The 26,168-nt window shown below is 37.8% G+C and overlaps 1 protein-coding gene across 2 annotated transcripts; it reads right to left on the reverse strand.

The window, feature by feature from the left end:
* Window positions 1-1,553: 1,553 nt before the first annotated feature.
* Window positions 1,554-26,168, reverse strand: PIP4P2 (phosphatidylinositol-4,5-bisphosphate 4-phosphatase 2). Of its 2 annotated transcripts, none has more exons than XM_067290276.1 (7): window positions 25,950-26,168; window positions 19,593-19,738; window positions 18,128-18,234; window positions 16,176-16,299; window positions 10,173-10,225; window positions 4,233-4,323; window positions 1,554-3,152 (listed from the first exon to the last, which is right to left on the reverse strand). In XM_067290276.1, exons 1-7 carry the CDS (start codon window positions 26,053-26,055, stop codon window positions 3,009-3,011), a joined length of 771 nt encoding a protein of 256 aa, XP_067146377.1. In that variant the 5' UTR covers window positions 26,056-26,168; the 3' UTR covers window positions 1,554-3,008. The 2 variants fall into 2 exon arrangements, with proteins under 2 accessions (XP_067146377.1, XP_067146376.1); XM_067290275.1 differs by having other exon boundaries at window positions 19,593-19,741; window positions 25,950-26,164.

A 26,168-nucleotide genomic window follows, 5' to 3' on the forward strand; every position in this document is an offset into this window, starting at 1 on the left:
TTAGTCAAGTCCTTATGGTTAGTTACAGGGTTTTTCTCACAACTGATATTAAAGCTGCCACCTTGTCTTTCCCTCTATTTGTGCAGAGATACATTATGTTTGAAAGAAGAGGAAAATGCACATATTGCCCATCATCGATTTCTCAACAATAAGCATGAATGGCTGTAAGGTTGCTTCAGTAACTTCTCCAAGCACTTCATGGTGGATTTTTTAGCTAGTTAATTTGAAATCTGTAGCTTTTTTCTATGTGCTACTTGTGACAAAGACCTCCCGATAATCAAATGGCGTACACTTCAGAAATGCTACCCTCTACTCTTTAATTTCAAAAGAAAGCATATCAATGTGTAATAGGGATACAAACAAAAAACATCAAGACACTTATTGGTAGATTCATAATTAAAAAATAAAGTTTTTAGGGTCTGAAGTATTTCCTAGTCAGCAACATTGAATTTATATAAACTTTTTTGGTGGGAGGGAGAGAAGGGAAAGCAGGAAAGGGACAACAGAAAATCTGGAAGTGCAAAAGGCCTTCCTTATGAATTTTAAAAGCTCCATCTCCCACCTAACACAAAATAATAGGTCAAGGAAAAGACCATTAACAGTCAACGAAATAAATTAGTGATTAATAAAGCTAAAAGTTTTTAGTTGACAGCATGCACAGTGAGGGATTCTTTGTTAAGAGTAAAGCTTATGGAAAACTTAATGGACTAAGTTGTAGTCTATCACAGAATGTCATGACAGTCTCCAAACAAGCCTGCTCCAAAAATTCAGATCTATTTAAGTCCTTTATAGAATCCCTGCAAGTTCTACTGATCACTTTCTTATACAGTTAAGTATCATGATTAAGTACCAAAAAAGTGGTTGAAATGTAATGATAAAATGCATTTCACATTTTATAGAAATAACTATAATGGTTCACTTTGCAAAAGGAAACAGTAGCCAGTACTGTGCAATTATCCGGATCCAGACAAAACAGAGATTACGTTGTCTGTTTATTTTCCCGCCTGTTCAAAAAGATGAGGAGAAAAAAGAAGAAACATAAGATAGGAAATACAGTTTCACACAGGCAAAAAAAAGTTTGAATTTCTTTGCTTCATTAATCTAACATTATACCCAGGCTTTTTTTCCCCTTAAGTTACAAAAGCAGTGGATGATCTTCTGCACAGCACCAGCCTGCTTTATTTCAAGATGCAGAGGGCAAGCAGTATTTTGAAATAAAAGACAGCTAGAAGGAGTATCCCAAGGTTTAAGATGCAAATGAGCACAGTGATCCTCTGTTGGGGGGGGGGGGGAGGGAAAGGAAGAGAGAGAGAAAAAATACACATTCCCAACATTGGTTTCACCCCTCATTTACTTTCTCCTCATTCTTCCTAAAAACATCAAGAAGTCAATTTGCTCTTGCTCTCTTATGTTCCTGAGGCTGCCATTTGGCAAGAAAGGCAGAGCTCACATCTGCTGTGCAATACCTATGTTGTTTCTACACCATTTTGACAATTCTTCTACTTGTGTATTTTATACATATGCATAAATAACAAAATATTAACTTTGAATAATAATCTTTATTTATTAGTTTATTTGTAAAAGGTACATTGTAATCCTGAGCTACTGCTTTTATACACTTATCATCATACAAAGACAGAGCATTTACAGTTTGATCATTTACATTTATTGTGCTCAAAAATCCTTATCTGAATATCATTTTGTCCTTGCAGGAACATAGATAATTTAAATTACATGTATCCCTGAAAAATCCACATTAATTTACCCATCTCATCCCATTATCTAAATTACTACAGTCATCTAAACCACTTAGGACATTCCTTCTGAATTTAGCAAAAACTTGTTTAAAACTATAAAGATGGGCAGTGCAAGAACTGGTCCCTCAATCCTTTGTGAATACATCATTAGAAAAAACTTTCTGTTTCCGTATTCTCTAAGTAAGTCAGAGCTAAACTGACTAGGTGTACTTTGATGGAATGACCCAAGTACTCATTTTCTCATTACAGCTGTCAATGTGAAGCTACAGTGACTCCCTTTGCAGTGACCAGTGCATCTCTCTCCTAAACAGGGAAAAATCTGACATGATCAGAGGAAAGTAAGTAGCAACCCATCACCACCTTATTGTCAGCTACATGACATTGAAGTATTACAAAACAAGTCATATGAAATGCTTCCCTTAGACCCTGTAAAGGAACTTGTACAAATAACCAGAGTTAAGTTCCATTATCCAAACATGGCTTTTAGGATTTGCCAGTTAAATAGAAAGAAGGAAAGAAAAGGTTTAAAAAAAAAAAAAAAAAAAAAAAAAAAAAAAAAAAGCCAAGTCCCAGGATCCTTGAGGAGAAAGCATTTATTCTAACTGAAATCCATCCTGGATAAATGGAAATTTAATTGGACTACCAAAATATTGCATCTTTCTACCTGAAAAATCTCAAAGCATACAGTGTTTACAAATGTCTCTCTAGCAACAGTGTCAGTCTTTTAAAGTACACTCATGAATTTCATTTCCTGAATAAGGTCACTATGATCTTAGGCAAAAAGATACAGTAAGCAGTTCAAGCAAAATGCTTATTGCTTAGGTTTTAAAGCAAGCCACTTTTATATAATTTTAGTTAAAATGTTAAGTACAAATGTGAAGCTATTGTAGAAACACTTATAAACACTCTTGCTTTTGAATTCTTACTGATCACCTAAAAAAAATGGCAGACCGATTTTAACATAACAAAGGAAATGTAAAACTTAATACTGTCTGTTGGAATGAAATTCAACACCTATAAAGACAGAGTTGTGAACATGTAAACAAAGCTTTAGTATTCAGAGCTAGGGAATCTAGCAGCAAAACAAACTATTTGCATATTATGTAGTGCAATGAACATTTGTTCTTAAAGACCCCCAGTCTTAAAACTATTTTGAACAGAATGGAATCCTTACAGGAAAGGTTTTAAAAGTGTCCAGGATGTAGTATCCAGAATTGCTAGATGTTCATCTGCTATAATCTACCAATTTCTCTATGCAAAACTGTGCTCTGGATAACTGACTTTTATGGCTCCCCAGTAGCAGGCTCGAATGAGGCAGATTAAACCTAAGAGATAAGCAATAGCCCAAGAAACATATGTTGCATGAAATCGCCTGGCAAAATCTTGTGTACCAACCTAAAAAAAAAAAAAAAAAAAAAAAAGTCAAATATACAGCAGTACCCGCTCTTCAGAGGAGCAAATTTTGTTAAGGACAAGCATTTCAGCACTGTCTTCACCCCAGTAAAGATAAGTCAGATATTTTAATCGCTTAATTTCAAACAATCATAGGATAATTGAACTTTGAAGGGACATCAGGAGGTTTCTAGCCCAACCACCTGCTCAAAACAGGGTCAACTTTAAGTTTTGTACAATCAGGTCCTGGGCAACCTCCTCCAATGCCTCATGGGAAAAATATTTTTATTATTTTCAAACTCAGTAAGGGTGTTTAAACAAAACAAAAACAAACACAGTGAGAGCCAGAAATTGTTTCTATTAGAAAAATTGGAAAATCCTTTGTAATCCATTTAAGCTTGCATTATAGCCTGGATAATTTTTATACTTAAACATAGTGAGAAACACACATATGAACATATTTCCCCATATCTAGTTTTGGAACTGCAGGGTAAAAAGTTAGTTCTAGTGACCAGTACCAGATGCTTCAAGTGGAAAGCAAGCCAGATAGTTCACTGAATAATAAGCTAATGCAATGTGAGCATTTTAATTTGTAAATAGTGTATTATCTGCTTTTACTTCTTATAGCTTGTACAAATTGTAAAGCTATATTCACATTTTTAACTCTTTGGAATCCCACTCCCTAAAGTGTAGCAATGTGTATTTCTGACTATACAGCAACGTGTATTTCTGGAAACCCGAAAGTTTTGAGAGCCCTAGCAAGAGCAAGATGTTCTGGTATTTCTAAAACAATGTTAAATCATTTTTCATAAAACTGATGTTTAAGAGATAAAGAGTCAGACTTGATATCAGGAAAATGAGAATCTCGAAGTGCCAGAACATTTTTCAAAAACAAAATTAATTTTTCTAGTTAACTGTGATAATTAAACCTATGATTTTAATAGGGAAAGGAAAAAATATATATATACGAACTTAAGAGGTTTTGCTCAAATGCTGGGAAAGAAGAGATGGTAATTCAGGGTAGCTCCTTCATACATGCACATCCCCTACATAGCTGCAAGTACACCATAGTACATCACTCACAGTTAATCCAACTCCAATGAAGATGCATATCATTCCAATTGTAATGTATGCACAGCAGCGTCTCCGTGGCAGTGCGCTTCCAACAGAAGAACTGCGAGAAAATAATTAGCATTTAAATTTGAAAAAAAAAAAAACAAAAACAACCCCACTATTCAGTCTGAATGGGAAAAAACAGAAGATGGCATACATGTATTAAGTTTATAAAGTAGTAGACAAACTCAACAATTATACCAAATAAGAAGTAAAAGACAGTCCACACATTTATTTAAAAGGGAACTATAGATGAAGATTAACAGAAATTTTAGTATCTAAAAATTAGATATTTGCAAAGAGAGCAGTGCCAGACCTACAGTTTGAGTTGCTTCATAACTTCAACATAACTTATTAAAAAACTGAAGCGTGTTTCACAACACATTCACAACATCTAAGTAACTGGAAATATCTCAGTGTCATAGCAATCACCTGCATAGTCTATTTCCTGGAATAATTCATTCAAAACCATTGATTGGCCAAACTCCGCCCAATTTCTTGAAGATCTCCCCCCCCCCAAAAAAAGTTAACTGTTTCCTTAGTCAACTGTTTCCTTAGTCAGAAACATGAAAATCTTTCATGTTCTTCATGCTTCTAAAGACTAAAACTCTTTAGACACATTTAAGTCAGTTTTAGTAACTTCAAAGATGTGACAAGTTCTTTTTACTTTCAAATTTTCTTTTAGAGCTCTACCACAAATTAACTGCACAAATCTGCTGACAACCAAGGTAAATAAATCCCTCAGAAGTTCTGTCACTATCTGGAGTATAAACTCCCCAAGATAGACAACTATGCCTCTACCTGCCAGATTAAACAAGCTATTACAGTGCTTCAGACAAACAATGCAAAATTTTAATAAAAGGTTAGATTCTTCACTACATGTTAGGAAATTGCCCAGAAGCTCAGTATTGTTTGGCAAATGTATTTTGAGTTAGGCATTTTTAATCACATATTTTAATCATTTATTTTAATCACCTACACTGGTGAGGAAAATAGAAACGTGATTTAATTCCATTGAAATACAGTGAATATCTAGGTCAACTGAAAGGGGCCAGAGAAGTAGAGGTGCTTTCATACAACACATACTGCTGTCCTAGAGGTAGTTTTGAAGCATCCTGAAGCATGCTATCATCAATAAAGTACCTCCTCCCATTCTGGGAGATCAACATTCCTTTAGAAAATACTGGGATGCTTGGACTTTGTGTTCAAAGACGCAAGGGAAAGCCATTTACATCTCAAGATAGTTCTGTAATTTGTTCATCTAAAATATGTTGAAGAAAGCAATGCTGAACTATTCATCTGTCATATGACCGACCAGATTTCTAGCTTCAGTTAATTAGCCACATAGCAAGGCCTCATATGCTTAGCATATGACTAGAATTTTTTTTAAACATTCATCTTCAAAAGCCTTCAAACAGATTGGCTTAAGCAGCTTTACTACAGTATTATTTCTTTACAAGGAATTTCTAAAATGCTTCAAGAAAAAAGTCCTCAAGCTAATACGCACAAGTTGAGCTTCATCTTGCAAGACAACGACTGACTACAGTGACCATTAACACACCATCTGCTATATGTTTTCAAAAGAAAAGAAAAAGTCATAAAACTGTTCTGTTTATTAATCTTCCAGGAAAAGTTACTTCATACCGAAAGCCTCACCATACACATCTGCAGTGGGTAGTGGATGGGGGATGGGAATTCCGAATTTGGGAAATAATGGTATCTTGCCACCTACAGACAGCCTGACCCACTACGCGAGTAAAGACAATTTTGGCTACCCCAAAGCCACCCTTAATACCTATGGCCATTCTAGAAGATGTGAAACGTCTGATTCCAAGTAGCACGAGGGAAACAAACAAATCCGGAGGTGCATACAAGGGGAAAAGGCAGAGAGGGCTGCCAAAACTTCAGCTGGTGAGTACTGAGCTTGTCAAATTGAACTAAGGTTCTCCACCTTGCAAAGTTTCCTAGCTATGTACTCAGAGCATTAATTTTACTAGAGTTGAATACTTTAAAATAAGCATTAACCAGCCAACAAGCTGGCAGAAGTGTCATATCTAATTCATCTGAAACATGCATTACGTTTACTGCACTGCATGTTTCACACAGAGACGTAGTTCATTTTGGGAAAGAGATCTTTACCTCTGGAGCTGTCCGACTCATGACCTTGTTTTTGCAACCATAACATTGAAACTGCCATGTTTATTTTCCATCCATATTTCCCTCAAGCTCTGCCCATTCCTATCAAATAAAACAGGCTGGGGTTGGGGGAGGAGATGAAATTGTCTCCTCCAATACTACAAAAATGAAGAAAAAAAGAATGGCTTTATTTAATTGTAACTGCTTTTTTCTCTCCACAGAAGGAGAAGTTGAAATAAAGATAGTAAGTTTCTAAGACCTGACAAAATAAATTCTGATGTTTTGGGATTGCCAAATATTTCATCTCCAGGCAGTGGTATTAACCCCTGGCCACTTTAGGTAGTGAAGCTTTCCTTTACCCACTCCAAATTACTCAAAAAAGAAAACCAAACTAACTTTGAGTAAAGAAAGCTGAAACCCAATCCCCAAATCTATGAACAGCAGCAAGCTTGACATGCACATTCAGAAATATTAAACTGGGGTCAAAAAGAACAACATTTAAAAATATCAAAAGATGCTGTTTTCATCTGTTGACTAATTAGGGTGAACTCATGACAAAGCCATCTGGACGTCAGATCTTTTTTCTGAGCTGCTGCTAAGAAAGCAAAGGCACCTGCCAGACCTTTGGGCAGCAACAGCAGAAGATATAAGAGACACCAAAGCCAATGTAGTTTGAGGTAGTAATCATAAAAGGGAAAAACCTCAAGAGAGGTTTTCCTTTAGGGTCCTATAGGCTTTACGATGCAAAGATGTTAAAAGCTCATTAGGGGTCTTCATCATTATGCCAGACCTTAAAAACAGTAAGTACATTGTAAAGGAAAAGAAAAAAAATTAATATACAGCTTGGGAAAGACAGCAGCAGACAAAAGTCAGTAATTCCCCCTTCTCCATCATTAAACAAGAGAAGGATTCTAGAAGCCCTCTCTAAACTGCCCACATTTTTGGAAACAGGCCAATAAACACCTGGGATTTTGTATTTGAAACACACAAAAAATATAACAGTGAAAACACAGCTCCCCCATTCCCAGGTCATCCTCTACACTACAAAATAGAACTATTTTGCATCAACTTACTCATTAACTGCAATTGTTCTGATGCAGCAGATAATGTGCAACTAACTGCCTGTGTCAGGCAGAACCAATACAAATTGTAGAGCTTTCATAAACACCTTAAATATATTGGCATGAGCAGGCTTGTAGTCCATTTCCAGAGAGAGTTGGACATTTACAGAATAAATGCTTTTATTCTGTGCATCACAACTCATTTCCTGTTTCTTAACAAGTTATTTTTCACAAACAACTTATGTGGAAAAATTAAAAAATTACATTTGTGACTGCACTGGTGGCAGGTAGATGGAATTAAAAAAAAAAAAAAAAGAACAAGAAACTAAAGATACTGTTTCACCTACCATTCAGATAGAATACATGAACAAAAGAACCTAAGGCATGATCACTTTATTTTCTCAGAACATTACTGTTTCATTTTTGACCATCAGGTGTAATGAATCCTGACTCCCCCTTGCAATTCCAAAGAATACATTCTTATTAAGACCTAGTTTGTGACCACCTATTTGGTTAATGCAGACAACCTATTTACAGAGATTTATTGCAGAATGCATAAGAGATTGTTTACACATGCATATTCATACAGGTCTACAAAATTTAATTTTACCAACATATGTGCATACCACTGAGTGTTACATTCTGAAAGAAGAGACTTTTCAAGACCACCTTATCTTTAGGTTCATGAGCAATTTTAAAACAAAGTTTGAGAGAAAAATCTTGAGAAGAATTTTGGTATCTAGAAGTCTCAATAAATGTCTTCCTGAAAAAAATCTAGTGTTGCCATGATTTAAGGTGCCTTTTGCTCCAATCTGTTCTATCCTTTTTTCAGACACAGTCTTCAGCCGATTCAAAAGAAGGAACGAATGTTTCCACATTTGACTACTCAGCTACTAATGAAGAAAGCTGTGTGTTAATTTACTGAAACTGAACAATACACATTCTTTTCTGACTACAGGTACAGTGATTGAAAAAGGGTTGAAAAAAAGCAGTGGGTCACTGCAGCTGTTTATTCAATCACCATGAGTCAAAGTTCTGCTTCACCTACACTGTGCCCTAAATACAGGCCTAAGAAATGTTTATGCTGCTGGAAGTGCAGAACTCCTGGCTGTCACATCTCAAACACAGGAAGAGATCAAACAACCCATTCAAAGCTAAATTGCAATATTCAATAATTTGCATCCTAAGCCCAAGGACAAAAGGGCCTATTTATTAGAATTTGTTTTGTATTCTGCAACTCTTTCAGTTGCCAGTTAAGCTGTAATTTGCACAAATTATACTGCAGAGATGTTCCAGTTTTATTATGTACAGATAGCACGCTATAGATGTGCTTTGTGCTTTGAAGAAAAATGCTGAAAGGTCCTTTGACTCCAGCTAGATTTTAAAATACAACTAACATAAATCAATAGAAGACAGACCAAAAGATCACATGGTACAACTTCGGGATGATTGTTTTTGTTTTGTTTTGGTCAAACAGCAAATCATTTTGTACTTAAGGAGATTCAAGTAAAAGGGATAAACCAAGGTCAGCTATCAAGTGTTAAATATTTAAAAAATAATAATAAAATTAATTGCAATTAGTTAAAAAAAATTGAAAAGGAAAAAATAAAAAACCCTGAATGTAAAATAAGAAACCCTGCCAGTACCCTGTAAAGCAACATCTCATCAAGATCCTGAGTTTATTTGATCTAAGCAAACTAGAACATGTCCACTATTCCATACCCATTTACACTCCTGAGGTTAAGTGTATCACCAGACTGACTTCTTTATCAAATACTTCAGTAACAGATTTCAATCACTTTCAAAGGCCAGGCCGTGCTATGCCAACACCTAAAATACATTTATCCTAAGCCTTCTGCTTCCTGAAGAACCTGCCAGTTTTCCTCGAACATGCAATACAGCTATGGTTCTCCCTTCCCAGTATAAATATATTTGCTCCTTTAACTGGAAATAGCACTTGCCTATCAAGGGAAGGCAAATCTTTAAATAAACCAGCAATACAAGTAAGTCCTATTTCACACCCTGTGGTTGAGATTCCATACAAAATTAAGGTATGTTTGGAGCATAGCTTTTAATACCATTAATACTAAACAAACAAACAAAGCCCCCTGCTCCTACAAGTTTTGTATTCTACTTGAATTCTTCTCTTTGATGCAAGTGACATCTCCCTCTTGTTGAAGTAACGTCAAATGAGTAGACAAAGCACAAACATTAAACAAGCTAACGCAGTAAGATGCTTAACACAAATTAGTTGAGTTTAGGAAATGAATGAAACCTCTTTTGAATTAAGAAAAGATTATTTCCTTCCCTTCTTTCAGAACAAGACAAATCAAGCTCTATTCAATTCAAACGTGACATCTGATTAACTGCATGAAGTAGTAAAATTTCAAGGACAAAAAAAAAAAAAAAAAAAAAAAAAGATTCCAAGTTGTTATTTTAGCAACTCAGTTCTGTCAATTGTTAGCAGCTTACTTTTGCCTCTGACAATTCAATCAGAGCATTTTAATAAATGCAGGTTTGATTTGTCAAAGCTACTGATCCGTGCATAATGAGGGCAGAATTCATGTGCACATAACATGCTCTTTAGTCTTGAAATTCAGGTGAACATAGCAAAATAATATGTATGGCAGACATCTCACTCCAAAGACTTCTACAGAAGAAACTTTGGCAACATATTTAAAAGTTTATGTAATCTTGTTCTCAGAAAACTTACATTTTTTTGCAGTGTGGGCATTTTGCCAGTGTGTTAAACCTCAGTTCCATCCACTGTAAAAAGAAAAAAAAGAAAAAAAAGTTGAAAAACTGGCCTGAGAAAGTGTTTGTTTTACTTCATGCTAAATGTCACTGTGAAAACATTTTGCTTCTCAGGCTTTCTCTGACTTGTTTCTTGCTTTCTTTCATAAATAAGATGCCCTTTTGTCAGTGGCAATTTAGGATTGGGCTTTCCATGTGAAAATTTCCCATGACTTGCCTTACTATCACAAGACTTGCTTGACGTAATGCGATTCCATCCACAGGCACAGTATAGGCAACACGATAACATTAATACAGTTTTTTTCCTCTTACTTTCAAGACTATGAACATACATTTATTTTGACACAGGGTGTTTTCTTTGGCACCATTAGACAGATGTATTTTCCCATCTTTCCCTAACCCTTGCATCACTCGCTAAAATTAAGTGTTCATAGAAAGGTTAAAGAGTAAATGTACCTACTTCCTAAAACATAAGTTTTATGTAAATAAAAGAACACTATTGGCTACTTAGATAACATTTTAAAGAGCTGACATATAAAAATATATATAGTATGGTCACAGCCTTCCATACAGAGACTGAAACCCATCTGGGATACAGCCTCAGCAAAAGTAACAACGTGTGCATTACCTTAAACAACAATACACAGTCATACATTAATTTTAAAATAGCGGTATTTGTTAAATTTCATTCTGTGATGATACAAGTTTTGAGCACCTGGTTTTAACATATTTACCTTAAACAGGGGGACAAGAATATTTCTCTTCTCTCTGCAAGTAGTTATACTGTAATGGCTTAAACTGTGATACAATTTAAAAACAAACCATCCATCCAACCAACTTCCCTTGCCACTTCCTTTACTCCAAGAGGGGTGAGGAACCGTTTAGATACTGAATATTGCTAGTACTACTGTCTCACAGGACTACATTATTTTCTTTTTTCTTGTGAAGTCTCCTTCCTCACATATAAAAGGCCAGGGAACTGCCATTGCCAATATGATACAGTACAGTTCTATGATGGAAGTACACAAATTTGGGAACTCTTCAGTTTCTGCTCATCTTTTAACAGAAAAGTCCTAGTCTATCAAGAGATGTTGAGGGTAGGGGGAAGAGATCATCACTATTTGCCCTAGTCCGAGAAGGGTATCAATCCAGTTCTCACTTTGATTTCCAGGTATGATAAGCAAGAATTAACAGTTATGGCATTCTGGTCAAATATTTGTGTGTATCTTGCTGGTGTTCACATAAAGAAGGACCCAGTCTAAACATGGGACTCAACTCTTCTCTGCTGCCTTTCCCAACTGGACATGGTTGGCACAATTTCCTGGTTGAGTATACACATAATTCTCCCCTCCCCTGATAAATTATGGAAGAGTCACACTACAAGTTATTAGCACAAGAACAAGCTATAGCACAGAATACTAATGCCTCCATTCAGATTCTCCTCATCTCAGTGAGAAATCAGAAGTCAGTCTACTGAAATGAGCAGTATTATTGTATCTGCTATAAACAAACAGATCCCATAATTGTACTGAATATAGGACCTAGACACATCACAGCACCATTTAAACACTGAGAATGAATTCATGATTCTACATACAAACCTAAAATCACAGGCTTATAAAGCCTAGCCAATAGAATCTTACTCGCATCAAAAAGCTTGTGTCCCATAGTATTTAGAGTACGTTCTCCAGCTTTTGAAGGTCTCCCTCAGTGTTTTTTACTTCTAATGGGATTAATTCTCCATTAGAAAGAACTCCTTTAATTTTTTCTGGTTCCAAAGTATCAATTCACACTACAAGTTAAAAAAAAAAAAAAAAAAAAGGCAACCATATAAAGTATTTGTTTACAAAGACTCAGCCAAACTGTTTTCCCGTAATTCTAACTTCTATTTGACCAATTAAATGCCTGAAACGAAAACTTCTGTAGTACTCCTCACCTGAGTAATGCATTTCATGGACATTGATTCCACCTCCATATTCTTGCCACAGAAATATGTCAGCTATTCACATGCATCCATGTGAAGCACTAATCAGTTTCCCTTGGTTTTACAACAGGGGAAAAATGAGGTAACATGCAGTTGGTCAGTACTCAAGATGGAGAAAGACCTCTTCAGAGATATTCTTTCAGCTATTTAGATAACAATTCCAGAAATAGACAGAAGCCTAATTCCAGGACTTAAATTTAATATCTTTGTAATTCAATTTTATTTCTGTACACTAGATTTATCTCTGGGTAGGCAACTCCACTTCCAAAGTTACTCATTATTGATTGTTGTATGGATTTTAAGATTCCTGATGAATTATTGTTCATACTTTTTAATTGATATAAAAATACACTTAAATGCCTCCAAGCTCCAATTTTTGTGGGAAATAACAGAAGCACTGATAATCTGTTTTAATTGCAAGTTACCTGGAAGTCACAGAAGCATTCTGTTTTAATGATTTCTGCAGACACAGGAAATATTTTCACAAGAAAAAGAGATGAAGTCACCTTGACAAGTGATTCAAACTACAAGAATTCACATCATGTTTGCAACACAGAAAATGCCCTAAAAAAAATCTTATTTTCAAATAAATTCTAATTCTTGGAGTTTTGGTAGGTTTAATAAGTAGGTTAACCTCAGGTTTAAAGTGAGTACTTTAAAGCATCCTGGAATATAAGTGAAAATACTTAATCTTGTTTCAGGTTGTTAATAAAACTTGAGGTTACAGTTAGAGGATATTTAGCTTCCCAATAACAATACAAGAGAGATTTTTCTAATCAAAATAATACAATAAAACAATAATCCAAATCACTGACTAGATGTACTGAAACACTGATGTGAAGTTTGGGGAAATCTTAAATCTCAGCTGTGGACAAAGAAAAACATCAGTCAAAGAAATTACTGAAAGCTTGTTACATTCTTTCTTCCTTCTGAGGGTAGGATTGTTATTAGCCCATTCAGTACAAGAATTTGGGGGGGGGGGGAGTACATGTACACATATACACATACTCACTTACTGGTGGGTTTATACAGCTATACACAGCTGTCTGCCAAGGAAAGCCCGCCCCCACCCTCCCCTGGAGTCCTTTTGTAAAGCAAAACACCTACATTAAATTCTTTAGAAAACTGAGAAATGTTTTAATTTAAGTATTTCATTTAAGATTTGAAATTGATTAGTTCTGAAAAAGAAAACTGACAGAGCACAACTGACAAACTACAGTGCTTAGCCTACAGCCTGCGGCTTCCACAGCTTCCTCCTGGCTTGTCTTCCTTGAGGGTCTATCTGAAAACAAGATAACAGCAGGAAGATGAGGGGGGAGCCGGGATCACCCCTCTCCTGCCCATCATCATTTCCAAAGGCAGCTCAGTCTCATCCCTCTCACAGCCACAAATCATCACAGGCAGAGACCCCTGGGAGTGGGGGTGGCGGAATGACTTACTACTAGCTGAAACATTAACTCAGCCACAGTCCAAGTCCAGAAGATCTTAAAAAAAGCCAAAACCAGATCAGACTGCAGTTTATCAGGACAGTCAAATTATCACCTTGGCCTCCTTTTCTGTTATACCACTTTTTTCCATTTGTCTGAACTCCAAATTTGCCAGAAACAATGGAAACCTAAACACAGAAAAGGCTATCAGATTATCCAAGATAAAAATCTAATGAATAAAAATGCCAGTAATTATTGATAGTTCAGCTATAGTATCAGTTCAGTCCTAAGTTATTTCTACATTTGCTTACATCTTCCATCTGCTATTTATAATTAAACAAAACATTCTAGCATAAAACCTGTCCAAAATACCACATATTTAAGTAGTTATTTAAGTAGTACTTAATGATGCTCCATAGCGATGAGAGAATGCTGTGGATAATTTACAAAGAACAGGTATCAGAGTATAACACCAAAGTTGTCTTTCGGAACAAGAAGGGCGTAAAAACAAAACATCCCTAACATTTGTAGGGATAGGGAAAGCCCAGCCCATAATTATGCTTTTATATGGCATGAAGTTCCTTTAGAGAAGGTGGACAAATAGATACTCTTAGGAGACAACATAGAACAAGCAACAGACAATTTGAAGGTTTCCTCCCCAGCTTTTTTTTTTTTTTTTTTTTTTTTTAACTGCCAAGTGAAGTAAAGGAAATACAAGTTTCAAATTTTCTAAAGATATTGAAAATTTCTTTCTAATGTACTATGAAACTGTAAATCAGTCTTGCTGGCAGATAGGTCTGTGAAGTTCCAAATGATGCAGTTTCCTAAAACAGCCGTTGGATCTGAAGTCACGTGTACAAACACTAATTAGAAAACTTAGCTTATTAGGGCACAATCTGGTAGTTACGGGCAAAAAGTAGCCTTTACATATTTTTTCTTATATTATCCTAATTTTTCAGAGCAGAATCCCACCTAAGGAAGTTCATATCGTAAACTACAGCATTAACTTGGTCCACACTTACAGAAACAGAATAGGGAAACTAAGATACATAAAACATCCATACTTATGAGAATATCCAAAGATAGACCAAGAGTTTAGTAAGGAGAATTTGACTTTGTAACACTGACCCTTCCTAATAAAACATTTTTAGATTAAACCATGTAGTAGAGATGCTCTTTTGTGTTAAGAGAACACATTAAAACTTTATACCATAACTCTCTACAGTATTGCTTTTGCCTATGCAGTTTTAAAGCACTGCTAAACAACACTGTAATTGTGTTACAGAATTAAATTATGACTCTGTACCAGACTACAGCATTCACCCAGGCACCTAAGTTTGTAACATGCTATATATATAAAAAACAAACAAGCAAACCCCCACCAGGACCACTCCATCTCTCTCTAGTTACATAGTTATGGACTTCTGTTCTTCAGCAAGGATTATATTAGGATTAAATATATATATATATACATACATACACACACATACTCACATATGTATGTATGCTTATATATGGGCTGAATTAATAGAAAGAATGTTTCTCAAGCATCTAATATTTTTTCAAATGCTACATGTAAATTCACAAATCAAGTTGCTATTCTCCTTAAAAAATGTGTCAAAGCCACCTTCTGCTCCATACATTCTTCATCTGCTAGAGTAGTTAAGCCATTGTTCTTGAAATTTTGCCTCACATTCATGGATCAGTGAGCAAGTCTATTCCATTATAAAACCCATCACAAGTAAACCTTTGTCTCACTATGGATATAAGCTAACATGGAGCACAAATTCCATCTACTTTCACGAGACGCACTTGAGACATCTCAGGCCCTTACATATCTTATAAGCCTTTGTACCAGGGACATAACACTAATGACTATGCAGGTCAGACAGCTATACCACTTATCTTAGCCGTTTCTTAGAACTAACAAACCCAACAAACACTCTAGCGCTGCTGAATGGTGAAGTTAAAGCTAATACACCTTCTTATGTACTGCAAAATTCAAATACGGCAGCCCCTTATTTATGTTAAAGGCTGCAAAAATGGCTTACAGCAAAATAGTATTTTTGCATTCTTTGCTACAAAAGGGGAAGAAACTTTCAGCCTCAGATATAAACCAAAATCTCCAGTCCCATAACAACTGACTGATATGCTAATGGAAAGAGCTATGATGAACAGCTTCCAGGGTCCATACGGCAATGGCAGAACCTGTACCATCTTAGCTACTGCTAAACGTGACTATCATTGCAAGTCAAAACAAAACCTAGAAGTATGAATTCCTTTTTCAGTACTGTCCACTCTCACATCTCTAAGAAATAACTCTGACTTTGAGCTTCATCCATCAATACATGGAAGGAACATTGGAAGTTTCCTTGAAAATGTGTGTGTAGATAATGAAATACCGACTATAAATCCATGGCAATATGCACACAGATGGAACTTTAGTTTCTTGACAGTACTGTAGAGTGAGGTGATATGCTCTTAGAAACGCTTACAATAGTTTGAGTGATAGCACATTTAAGTGAGAAGGAGAATCTGGTACTTTACTTACAAGGAACGTATTTCCACAGTGACCACATACCACTCTAGTTCCGTCTGGTTGAACTGGCAAGGCAGGCTGAGCTGGCTGCTCTTCTGGAATCAGCATTACTGGACCAAGAGTAATGATGCGTCTACTGTGTTAAGAACATTAGATGTACATGTAATTAAGCTAGCAAAGGGGAATGACGATGCATTTAGGCAATTAGCTCAGTCAGTCACTACCAAATACGTTACACTTCTAAATTATAATCTAATTTTTAAGCAGATGATGCATCCAGTTTGGTCTCTCTCATTGTCAGTGTTTTCTTTTTCCACTTTGAAAACATTTTCTTTCATTATAAGATCATCCATGCATGCCAGATCCCTGTAGAGATCAAAGACTCACGATCATATGGCAGAAACACCTTAGGAAAAATCTTAATATCCAGGCTGAGCAAGGCTGTGAATTGGAATGCACACATCTATATTGAAACAAGTAGGAGAGTAAGGATTCTTTCATAACCTAGCTCTCCTTCCCAAGTCAGATATTGCTTCTTCTCACACTACTAAAAATGAGTCAATGTAAGTAGCCTCTCTGAATTTTTATGGTAAAAGTTCCATTCAAAGGGAGTGAATTAAAGAAAAAAAAGCACTTATGTTTGACTAAACACACCAATCAATTTACTTTAAGAAAACAGAAAAAAAAGAAAATCAAATTTTAAGTATTCCTTTTTATGTTTAATGTGTTTCCAATTTAATTATACAATTTGTCCATCAAAAAAATGACAGTACACAAATTAAGCAATTCAGAGCAGAATGAGGATCAGGCTTCCTGGTATGAAAGAAGTGAAGGGAAAACTAAAAGTATCATTTAATTTGCACTGCATCTCTCCCCATATACAGCAAAATTTGTGGCCTGTGCGGCCTTCCTTCAGGCTGAAGCCTTCTATTTAGGGCATATTCCTCAACTCTCTGCTTCAAAGTACTGTGATTTTGCTCATCTTCCACTAAGCCAGATACATAGGCTATCTTAGGGAAGCTGCTGAAGAGACACATACTTTCAGGAAATATTTTAATAAAACTGGGGAGCTTCAGATTCAGTCTTGTCACCAACCATATCATGCATTACAACTGAAGCATCTCATGAACACTTTTTGAAAAGATATTTGCAATTTTTTTTATGTTTTTCCAATACTGCATTAGTAAAAAACCCTCCCCATTCCCTAGCCCCAAATCTCATGCAATGATCCAAAACTAGAAGAGCCAACAGGCTGGTGGCTATGGCACACAATGTGATAGAACTTCCACTCGAGTATCTGCAGATCCAGCCCTCGCTTCAGTTTCTCCCATTAGTGCTGCACCACTTAGAACCAAATTACTCCTAGCTCAGTGGGATCTTCAGCGCTATAAGCCCAATGGTAAGAATGCTCACACTGGCAATTGCATTTGTCTCCATTATAGCAAATGGGTAAACTAAAGTAAAAGATTTGAGAGGAGAGATGTTACCTCAGGGTAACAAAGAAGTGAAGACAGAAATGAGGCCAATCTATTGCCCCTTCTCTCCTTTCATTCTGAAATCTTTATTCTGAATGAGGCAGAGAGAGCAACCTGTGCATTTACAGCAATTAACTCTGTAGGAAATTATGAACGCTACTTCCCAAAAGTGAGAAGTGGTTTTCTTCTCTGTTGTTCTTTACATCATGTGTTCCTTATACAATATCTAATAAATGGGAAATACACAATTGAGACTATCACTAAATACAACAGAAGAACAGTTAAGTTTTCCCTCTTTGAGGAAGTTAATCTAAAAATCAAAATGACACCACCACTATCTGTCTATGCAGTAATTCCCTAATGCTCTGTTAGTGTCTGTGCACAGCTCTGCTCAGGCTTGAATCTTTTCTAGTTTTAAATATTCAACGCATGGTGTGTCAATGCTTTAAAGAAAATGATACAAAGCATTTACAGTTTGTTTACTCTTACCAGTTTGGTCGTGGACAACCTATTTTCCGAGATGTATCCTTACAGATAAGGAGACAATTACATTGACATCTAACATACTTCTTCCCTGAAGGAGGGTTTTTGATTGGCTAAATGAAGAACCACATAACACACATCAGAAGTCGTAGCAATTCACTTTTTCCATACACCCCCCCCCATAAAAGTATAAACAAAACACAACAACTTACATGACAAATTTATATTAACAGAGAAATACAGTTCTTACAGAAGGAAACCTGAGAGTCAGAATAAAATTGAAAGTTTTCTCTCTCTCCCCAAAGAAAGAGAAAGAAGATGCATATTTTCTCACCAGAACATCTTTGGCAACAAACAAAAGATTCTGCATTAATATTTTAGCAATAAAGAATTCAAGTCTTCAGTATAGCTCTTTTTTCAAATGTAAGCTTAAGCAGTGATATATTTTTCAAAAAACAGTTAAAATATCAAGAAAGCCTCCTTGCCTGGTACAAGGACTTTATTCAGAAATAAAAGAACCAAAGTCTGGCTCACAGTTACTAAGAGAATATGCAGACATTACTGAACTGTCACCTTATTTTAAACTGTACTGAAATTGTCTTCCTCAAAGCTGGGAGTCAAGTTTCTGGGTTCCTTTCAAACAGGAAAATCACAGCTCTCAAAAGCTGTACAATCCTTTGTTTGGCCTGAAACATTATATATTGGCAAGAAAAGTTCTCTACTCTCACTTCTCTTTTAAGTGAAAAACATTTTCCTACGGATTTAAGGCTTCTTGTTCTTTGAGTATGATTAAAAGTTGTTCCTTCCCATAAATTACAATCCACTATTTTCCATGTAAATGCCCCCAAATAACTGTGGAACACCGCAGTATCAGATGCCAAAACTGTCAGGCAGAAAAACTAGAAGGATCTCAAGAGCTAAAGACTTGAATTAAGAAGCAGGTGGCGGGGGTGGGGGGCAGGTACAAAAGGGCCTGTAACCACTGCAGTAGGCGGAACAAAACCTACGATTCCTATGTTTTAAAATTATCATGCTATGGTTTGTTAGCATCCTGACAAATTGATTGAATGTATTTCAGGAGGAAAACACAGCTCCAGGGGAATATGTACGGGTCAGGCACTTTTGTTTCTCCTACTCTTAAAAATAATTAAATTCTTTATTTCTTTCACCATTCTTTACATATGAGTAATTACTTAAAATCTTTGCTTTTTATCCTCTGCCTCAGAATGAAACATTTCAACCAGTAAACTCAATAATATGAAGATTTATTCCAGCTGCTTATGATCATCCTTGGGCTAGCAATCCTTGAACTTGCATGCTAGCACACTAACAGTTGTACTGACAGATCCTTTGTAGGGATGTCAGTGAGCAACTCACCCTTTGCAGGTAAGGACATGAATTCCAACAGCTACACAGTTCTACCTTTCCCCCTTCCCTCCACAAAAAGAAAATGCTGAAAATCCATTTTTACCGTAGCTTCATTGCAAACTGTGCACTTCACAACATGTTGGTGTAGCTTGCCATCCAAATTGATTAGTGATTGGCACACGCGGCAGTTTATTACAGGAACACCACTGGCATCCGGACTTGCAATTGCAGTATATGGAGGTGGAAGCTCTGCTGCAAGAGATCATGAAACCTCAGCTGAAAAACCAAACAGGGAATCCTAAAACACCATAAACAAATATAATCTCTAAAAGCCACAACCTTAAAGAAAAAAAAAGTTAGTGGTTAGTATAAACATAAGACAAATTTAAGCTTACTTTCCCCTCCCTCATAACCACTATGTAATGGTACATCAATCCTAGTTCTACATAAAGTATATCAGCAATATGAACACTCCATAAACTGCCCCAGAAAGGCAGATTAGTTGAAAGGCTCATCTCTGCAACCCTATTTATTTTTAAACCAACTTTTAAGAAGTTTAGAAAGAAAAAAAGAAAAAAAAAACACCACAGATTAGCAGAAATCAGAAATTGGCTTCTGAAGGAAAACGGAAGATTAAACAAGATATACATAGTCCAGGTAGACAGAAGAGTCATAATCAGCCATTACAAACATCTGGAGAGACTGATACAAAGACAAGTGTGTATAACACAGCACCCAATAGTACTGTAAGAATACAGAAAAGTCCTATGAAGTTAAGGAAGTAACGTATGGAAATGAATAGTTCCAAAAGACCAAGGTATTTAGCCTCAACTAGCATTTGTGCATATATTGCATAATTAACAGAAGTCAGGACTCTGAATTTAAAAGAGCAGAGATGAGTGCATACGCAACAGATCCTGCAACAATCCAGGCCAGGTCTTTGATGGAAGATGACAGAAAATGCTTCTTTTTTGAGGTGCAACAGATTACTGTTATCTTGAAGAAAGAAGCTGAGCTGAACCTTTAGAGCTTCTGCTTCTAAGGCTTCCAAATATTTTTGTTGACCAAAAGTCTAAACATGAATGCACAAGGAGGTTTTCAGTCACTTAAAACAGATCAAGGCAATGGAGAAATGCAACGCCTTAATGTCCCTATGGAAGAGCAGATTTCATCTTCACCAGTCTTGAGTCCATGAAAGGCCAGGAAGGAAACATTCAAAAATCTTTCTAAGTTTAAGAATCCATGGAACATAAACAATTCATCATATCAAACTCTTAAAAGCTGATCAGCACAATTATTTGTCATGTAATAGCTTAGGGCTTTATTTCATCAAGAAGCTCAGGGTTCCTCAGGTAAACAAGTAAGAAGTGGGCATATGGTACAACGGAGACAAGTCCAAAGCTGCAAAGTATTATAAATGAGTTGTCTAAAGAAAAAAAAAAAAAAACAACCTATGACCTACTCAATAAGCTATTTTGTAATTGCATCCAAAAAGCCAATAAAAACTTCAGACAAGCAATGAGAGATCAGTCTTCCTTCAGTTTACCAACAACACTGAAAAAAGCTGAGTCTGGTGGAAAAAATTCACAAGCTGCTATCAAAGCTGACAAGCCCAAGCATTAAGTTTACATCTATAAAGAAACACCCATTGGTCCTTCACTCTATTTTAATGAGAATACTGGAGAGATTCAAAAAACCCAATCTGTCCTTAGGATCCAAAGATTATTGCAAAACTTTAAAGCAACAGTATTATTCAGCATTCTTTCTCTTTGTTGCTTGCCATATAAACTATCCAGATCAGTACTTGGGTTTAGCTCACCAAGGCAGAAGCAGAAAGGTGGACATGTTGAAGAAGTTTGGCAACTGGAAGCATTCCCAAGCCCATTAGATCACCATAACTGCATAAAACATAACTGCATAATATGCAGAAAACAGTTTTGGAATTTGGACAATTGAAACAGCAGTTCTCAGCTATGAGCATGAAAGTTAGGGTTGCTGCAAGGGTTTTTTCATTTTGGCCATAAGCAGGCTGCTTAACTGTTCTGGTCTGAGCAAACAGTAAAATCTCCAACTACAGGAACAGGTAGCCATAAAATAAAAAGCATGTCCAGCGGACTAAATACCAAATTCTCTGTCAGTAAATTCCTACAGTTCAATCCCAGCTCTGAGACCTCTTCTCTGAAAGGCTGCTATCCTGTAATTGAACTTTGCTTTGTTCTCTCTATTTCATGGATGAGCTTTCAAATCCTATCAGCTGGGCACAGGGCAACTGTATCTAAAAAAAAAGAAAGAAAAAAAAAAAAGCAGGCAATAAATATCTTTAAGGATACTAGAATGTAAAAAAAGAAAAACCCCAAACCTCCGAGCCCTTCAGCTTTGCATGATCTTGGAATACTTTAAGTATTAGCAAGTGTATATACAGATTTCTAGATATGTAAAAGATTCTACTTCCACTTGCAAGTGACAACTCTTAGGTTTTTCAAAACTGGTCAAAAAGGTGTATGAGCGCACACATACACTCAGTCTCTTCTCCAGCGTCATCCTGGAGCTGCTTGGCTCCCAGGTAAGCAAATTCTCTATTGCTGTCCTGCTGTCTCAGCAAGTTTAAGATACCAAGCAAATAACACCTGCTTTTCAGAGTAGTGCTGCAGCAAATAACATTTGCTACACTACAGAAAGCCTGAGGTATCTTGGCATGCAACCTTCAAACTTAACAAAAACTTGCATTTGGAAGAGTTCCAAGAATCAAACCAGCAAAACCCCCAAAAGTTAAGTTAAATAAAATTATACTGGGGGGTAAAAAGGAGAATAAAGATTTTCCCCCACCATTTGCTGCTCATTAAATAAGTTGTTAATAAAAATGTTGACAGCTTTCAAAACACCTTAATATATGAACCTTGGTATGTCTTGACAGCTTAAATCTCAGGCTAAATACAGCATCTATAATACAGTTCATAAAGGTCCATCATGTTGGATGTGACTGACGGTAGGCAAGTTTCACTTATGCACCATAGGTCTCAGTACAAACTCAGTGAGATAACTGTATGTCCTGCTACTGACATTCCAGTTTACAGCTGTATTATCAGTTTGTTTCTTCTCGAGAAACATAATAGTAACTGGATCAGCAAGAGTAGCAAAATGCCCTGCCACGCAGTACATCTGACTCTAAGCTACCATTTCACACACCCCAACACCCCTCACAGGATAGAGACGCTGTGGAAGAAATCACAATTCAACCTTAGAAAACTCTTGAAGAGCTTGCGCACTTTCCTCCTCTTTGATATGCAAAAAAGCAAAAACTACAGGGAACAGCTTTGTCAGTTTGCCTTGGTCAAAGAGAAACTAAGTGACACAGGACCTATACAGAAGATGGTTTTGTTTTTGTTTAAAAAGAAGAAGAAAAAAATCTTTGTCTTCTCTGGGGGTGGGGGAGGAGGCAGGGGGAGAAGGAGGTGGCAGGGAAGGGAAGTTAGTGATCTATTTCAGTGCCTCCCTTAGTTCACACTAATACTGTTTTATGGGCAGACAGGCTATCAGAAACTGGTAGTTAAGGACTGAGAATAGAAGTCGATGAAAAAGCTTGCTGTATAATGTAGAACGAGAAAGCTGAAAAAAATCACTCTATACTGGAGGCAGAGTTGATGGTCCCACCCTTTGTTTGCACAAGAAGTTTCTTAAGCATTGTGCCCTGGGACGACATCCAAGCCATCTCTTCTTTCTTGGCTCCACTACTAGGAACACCAAACCACTCACTACCAGGATTCAAAAGCATCCAAGCATCCACCACCTCACATTGAAAAGGGTCAACTGGATCTCAACTGCAGCCCAACAAGTGAAGAGGAGATGACCTCTTCCAAACCATGGCCTCCCCAATTTAAAGCTCGGGATTATGTATTTGGCAAGGTAGATAATTGCAAACATGGACATAAATCTGTACATTTGGGTGGTAGTTTTGAGTGCAGAGGGTTTCTTCCTCCTTCCTCTATCCCTCCAGCTCCACAGTGTTAGCTAATAATAAACAGAAAAGTGCTGTGGAAAGGGGTTTTAAAAGTAAACTTCATTTCCCCTTGAGAATGCTTCTTCTCCCTAGACCTGACGCGGGCTTGGGAGAGAGATAAAGACTGTCTGTCAGCTAAAAAGACTGTCTAGCTTGTGTAGACAGGGAGTTGCTAAGGATAACTGACAGATACAGAGCAATGAAGCTAGAGCTACGTAGTCTCTATAATACTTTTGCAAAACAGAAGGGGAATTTTTAGACTGGCATATATGAAGTGCTGCTTGTACAATTGCTTAGGACCGATTAAGCAAGAGATTCTAAACCTCTAAAAGTATGTCTGACATTTAAGAAAGCTCTACAGTTCCTCCTCCATTTTGAAAACAAGGCCACTTCTCATCTCAAGCACTTCACTTCCTCACTTCTCTGAGGGAGGAAGTACCACCTGTGCCAAGTTAGTTAACATGAGTTATAGATATTCACCAGAGACACAACAGGATACAACCATTAACTGAAGTGAGCATTTGGGCCAAACATTAGTCACTGATCTAACATATTTTCATTACTTATTAAATACATAATGACTTTTAAAATAGATTGAAACATATACAACAGTATCAGTTACAGAGTAAGGATTCCTAAGAATAAAAGTGTTGAATAGGAGAATTTCAATTAAGGTTGATTACTGAATTAAAAAAAAAAAAAAAAAAAAACACTTAAGGAGTGAAAGCAATCTTACACAATTTGAGGGGAACAATAACAACAACAACAAAATCTAATCTCTGCTGTTTTTCACTCTGATATTGGTTTGTGCAATTCAAATGTAAGTGAATAGTCAACATCAGCTACAGCACTAAAAGAAGTACATTTTCATATCAAGGCATAGAGACCCAGCTTCCATTAGTTTAAATATTATTCAAAACACACAGAAGCTCTCTTGTAGCACTTCCTTTAGCAGTCACATCTACAGTGTTTTCATGTATAAATAACTTATTTTGAAATTGTTATGTAGAAACAATGCATACATACATATCTATTCACATACACATGTAACAAATCTATACAACTACATAAAAATCCTTAAGTACCACCCAATCCACTAGAGCCAATAAGGGCAGAACTGTAATCTTACATTTAAAAGGCTACTGCTAGTAAAGCTACAATAATCTTATTTAGTCTTAACTCTCAGCCCCCCCCCACCTTTTTTTTCTCCATTCTGCTTTGTTTAAAGAGTTTAACTGGCTCAAAAGAAAGATTGTATCAATGTAGTTTGTAAACTACAGCTTCATAAACCTGGTCATTTTCACATACTGCTACCTCCTAATCTGCATTTTTAAAGTAAAAATTTCCCTCTACTACTAAGTGTTCAATATTCATCAGAAAGATGATTTCTGTAAGCCTGGAAGCTTAGTACCGCAAAATGAAGTTATTATTCCAGATTTGCAACTACTACTTGCTTCAAAAATAAAGCTGAAAACACCCATGGCCTTCAAATCAGTTTGCAAGGGCATCCTAGTATTTTGGACTTCAAGTAACATACTGCACAGAGCTACCGCTCAAGTCCGATGGCCGGAATAAGAACAGATCAGCTGGTACCGCCGCAGAGTACTGATGAGCGCTAGAGACGGAGCAGAGATGCTGTGTACTGCTTGTTCTGCTTTGACTTTACATCATGCCTCTACCAGTAACATCCTACAGCTTACTGCATTGAGTTTGGCTGTTTGTAGTTAGGTATCTTTTGCCTAAATCCTACTTCTAATTAACAGAACTGAGGCCCAACAATTACCTTGCAAGCTCCAACATGTGATTAGTTATAATAACTAGACGGGTTCAAACTTGTTCTGCAACTGCGAACAACTTTTTTTTTTTTTTTAATATGAAGAATTCATACTTTAATTCAGCAAGCGGTGCCGCACAGGACCTGCCCTGCTCCTTTTCGGCACGACCTGCTGTGCCCAGCCTCCCCCGGCCAGCGCAGGTGCCGCGGGGCAGCGCGGCGCAGGGGCCCCTTCAGCGCGGCACCCACTGCCCCCGCCCCGGCGGGCCCCGGCCTGCGACGCGCCGCCAAAAACAAATAAGAAGGAAAAGCTAAACGCCAGGAGACAGGCGCCGCGGCAGCCCCCGGCTCCGCGGGGAGGAGCCGCCTCCTCCGCCCCTGATTCAGCAGGGCCGGGGCGGCCAGGCCCCGCGCCGCCGCCCGCCGGGGCGCCCCGCAGCGGGCCGGGGGCGCAGCGACATGGCGCCCGGCCGGGCCCCCCCTCCCCTCCCCTCCCCCCAAGCCCGGCTCCAGGTCGCCACGCGCCCAACGGCCCGGCCCGCCCCCCCGCAGCGAGCCGCTCCGCGCTGCGGCGAGCCCCCCGCGGCCTCCCCGCCTGCCGCCGCCGCCGCGCGGGGGGAGCCGTCCCTCCGCCCCCCCCGCTGGAGCTGGGCCGCCGCCGCGGGGGCCGGCCGCCGCCGCCGCCTTACCTCGGGGGCTGCTGTCCGGTAGATACGGCGGCGCCGTGGGGGTGACATTGCCGGAGCTGGGCGCCGACAGCAGCGGGGAGCGCTCGTCCACCCCCTCGGCAGCCATGACTGCGGCGGGGCGCGCGGGGCCCTCGGCGCTCCCTCGCTCTCCTCTCGGCGCGGCGGCGGGGGGGGAGGGAGGTGGCCGGCACCGGCAGCGCAGGGAAGGGGGCTGGGAAT

This window comes from Apteryx mantelli, chromosome 2 (assembly GCF_036417845.1).
Source record: "Apteryx mantelli isolate bAptMan1 chromosome 2, bAptMan1.hap1, whole genome shotgun sequence".
Lineage (NCBI taxonomy): Eukaryota > Metazoa > Chordata > Aves > Apterygiformes > Apterygidae > Apteryx > Apteryx mantelli.

Bases quoted from the DNA above. Each gene is read 5' to 3' on its own strand.
- PIP4P2 (XM_067290275.1), bottom strand. From the start codon at position 26,055: ATGGCTGCCGAGGGGGTGGACGAGCGCTCCCCGCTGCTGTCGGCGCCC. The intron at 19,742-25,949 runs GTAAGGCGGCGG...GATCTCTTGCAG, and splicing joins ACCGGACAGCAGCCCCCGAG to CAGAGCTTCCACCTCCATAT. The intron at 16,300-18,127 runs GTAAGAGTAAAC...TTCTTAACACAG, and splicing joins GGTTGTCCACGACCAAACTG to TAGACGCATCATTACTCTTG.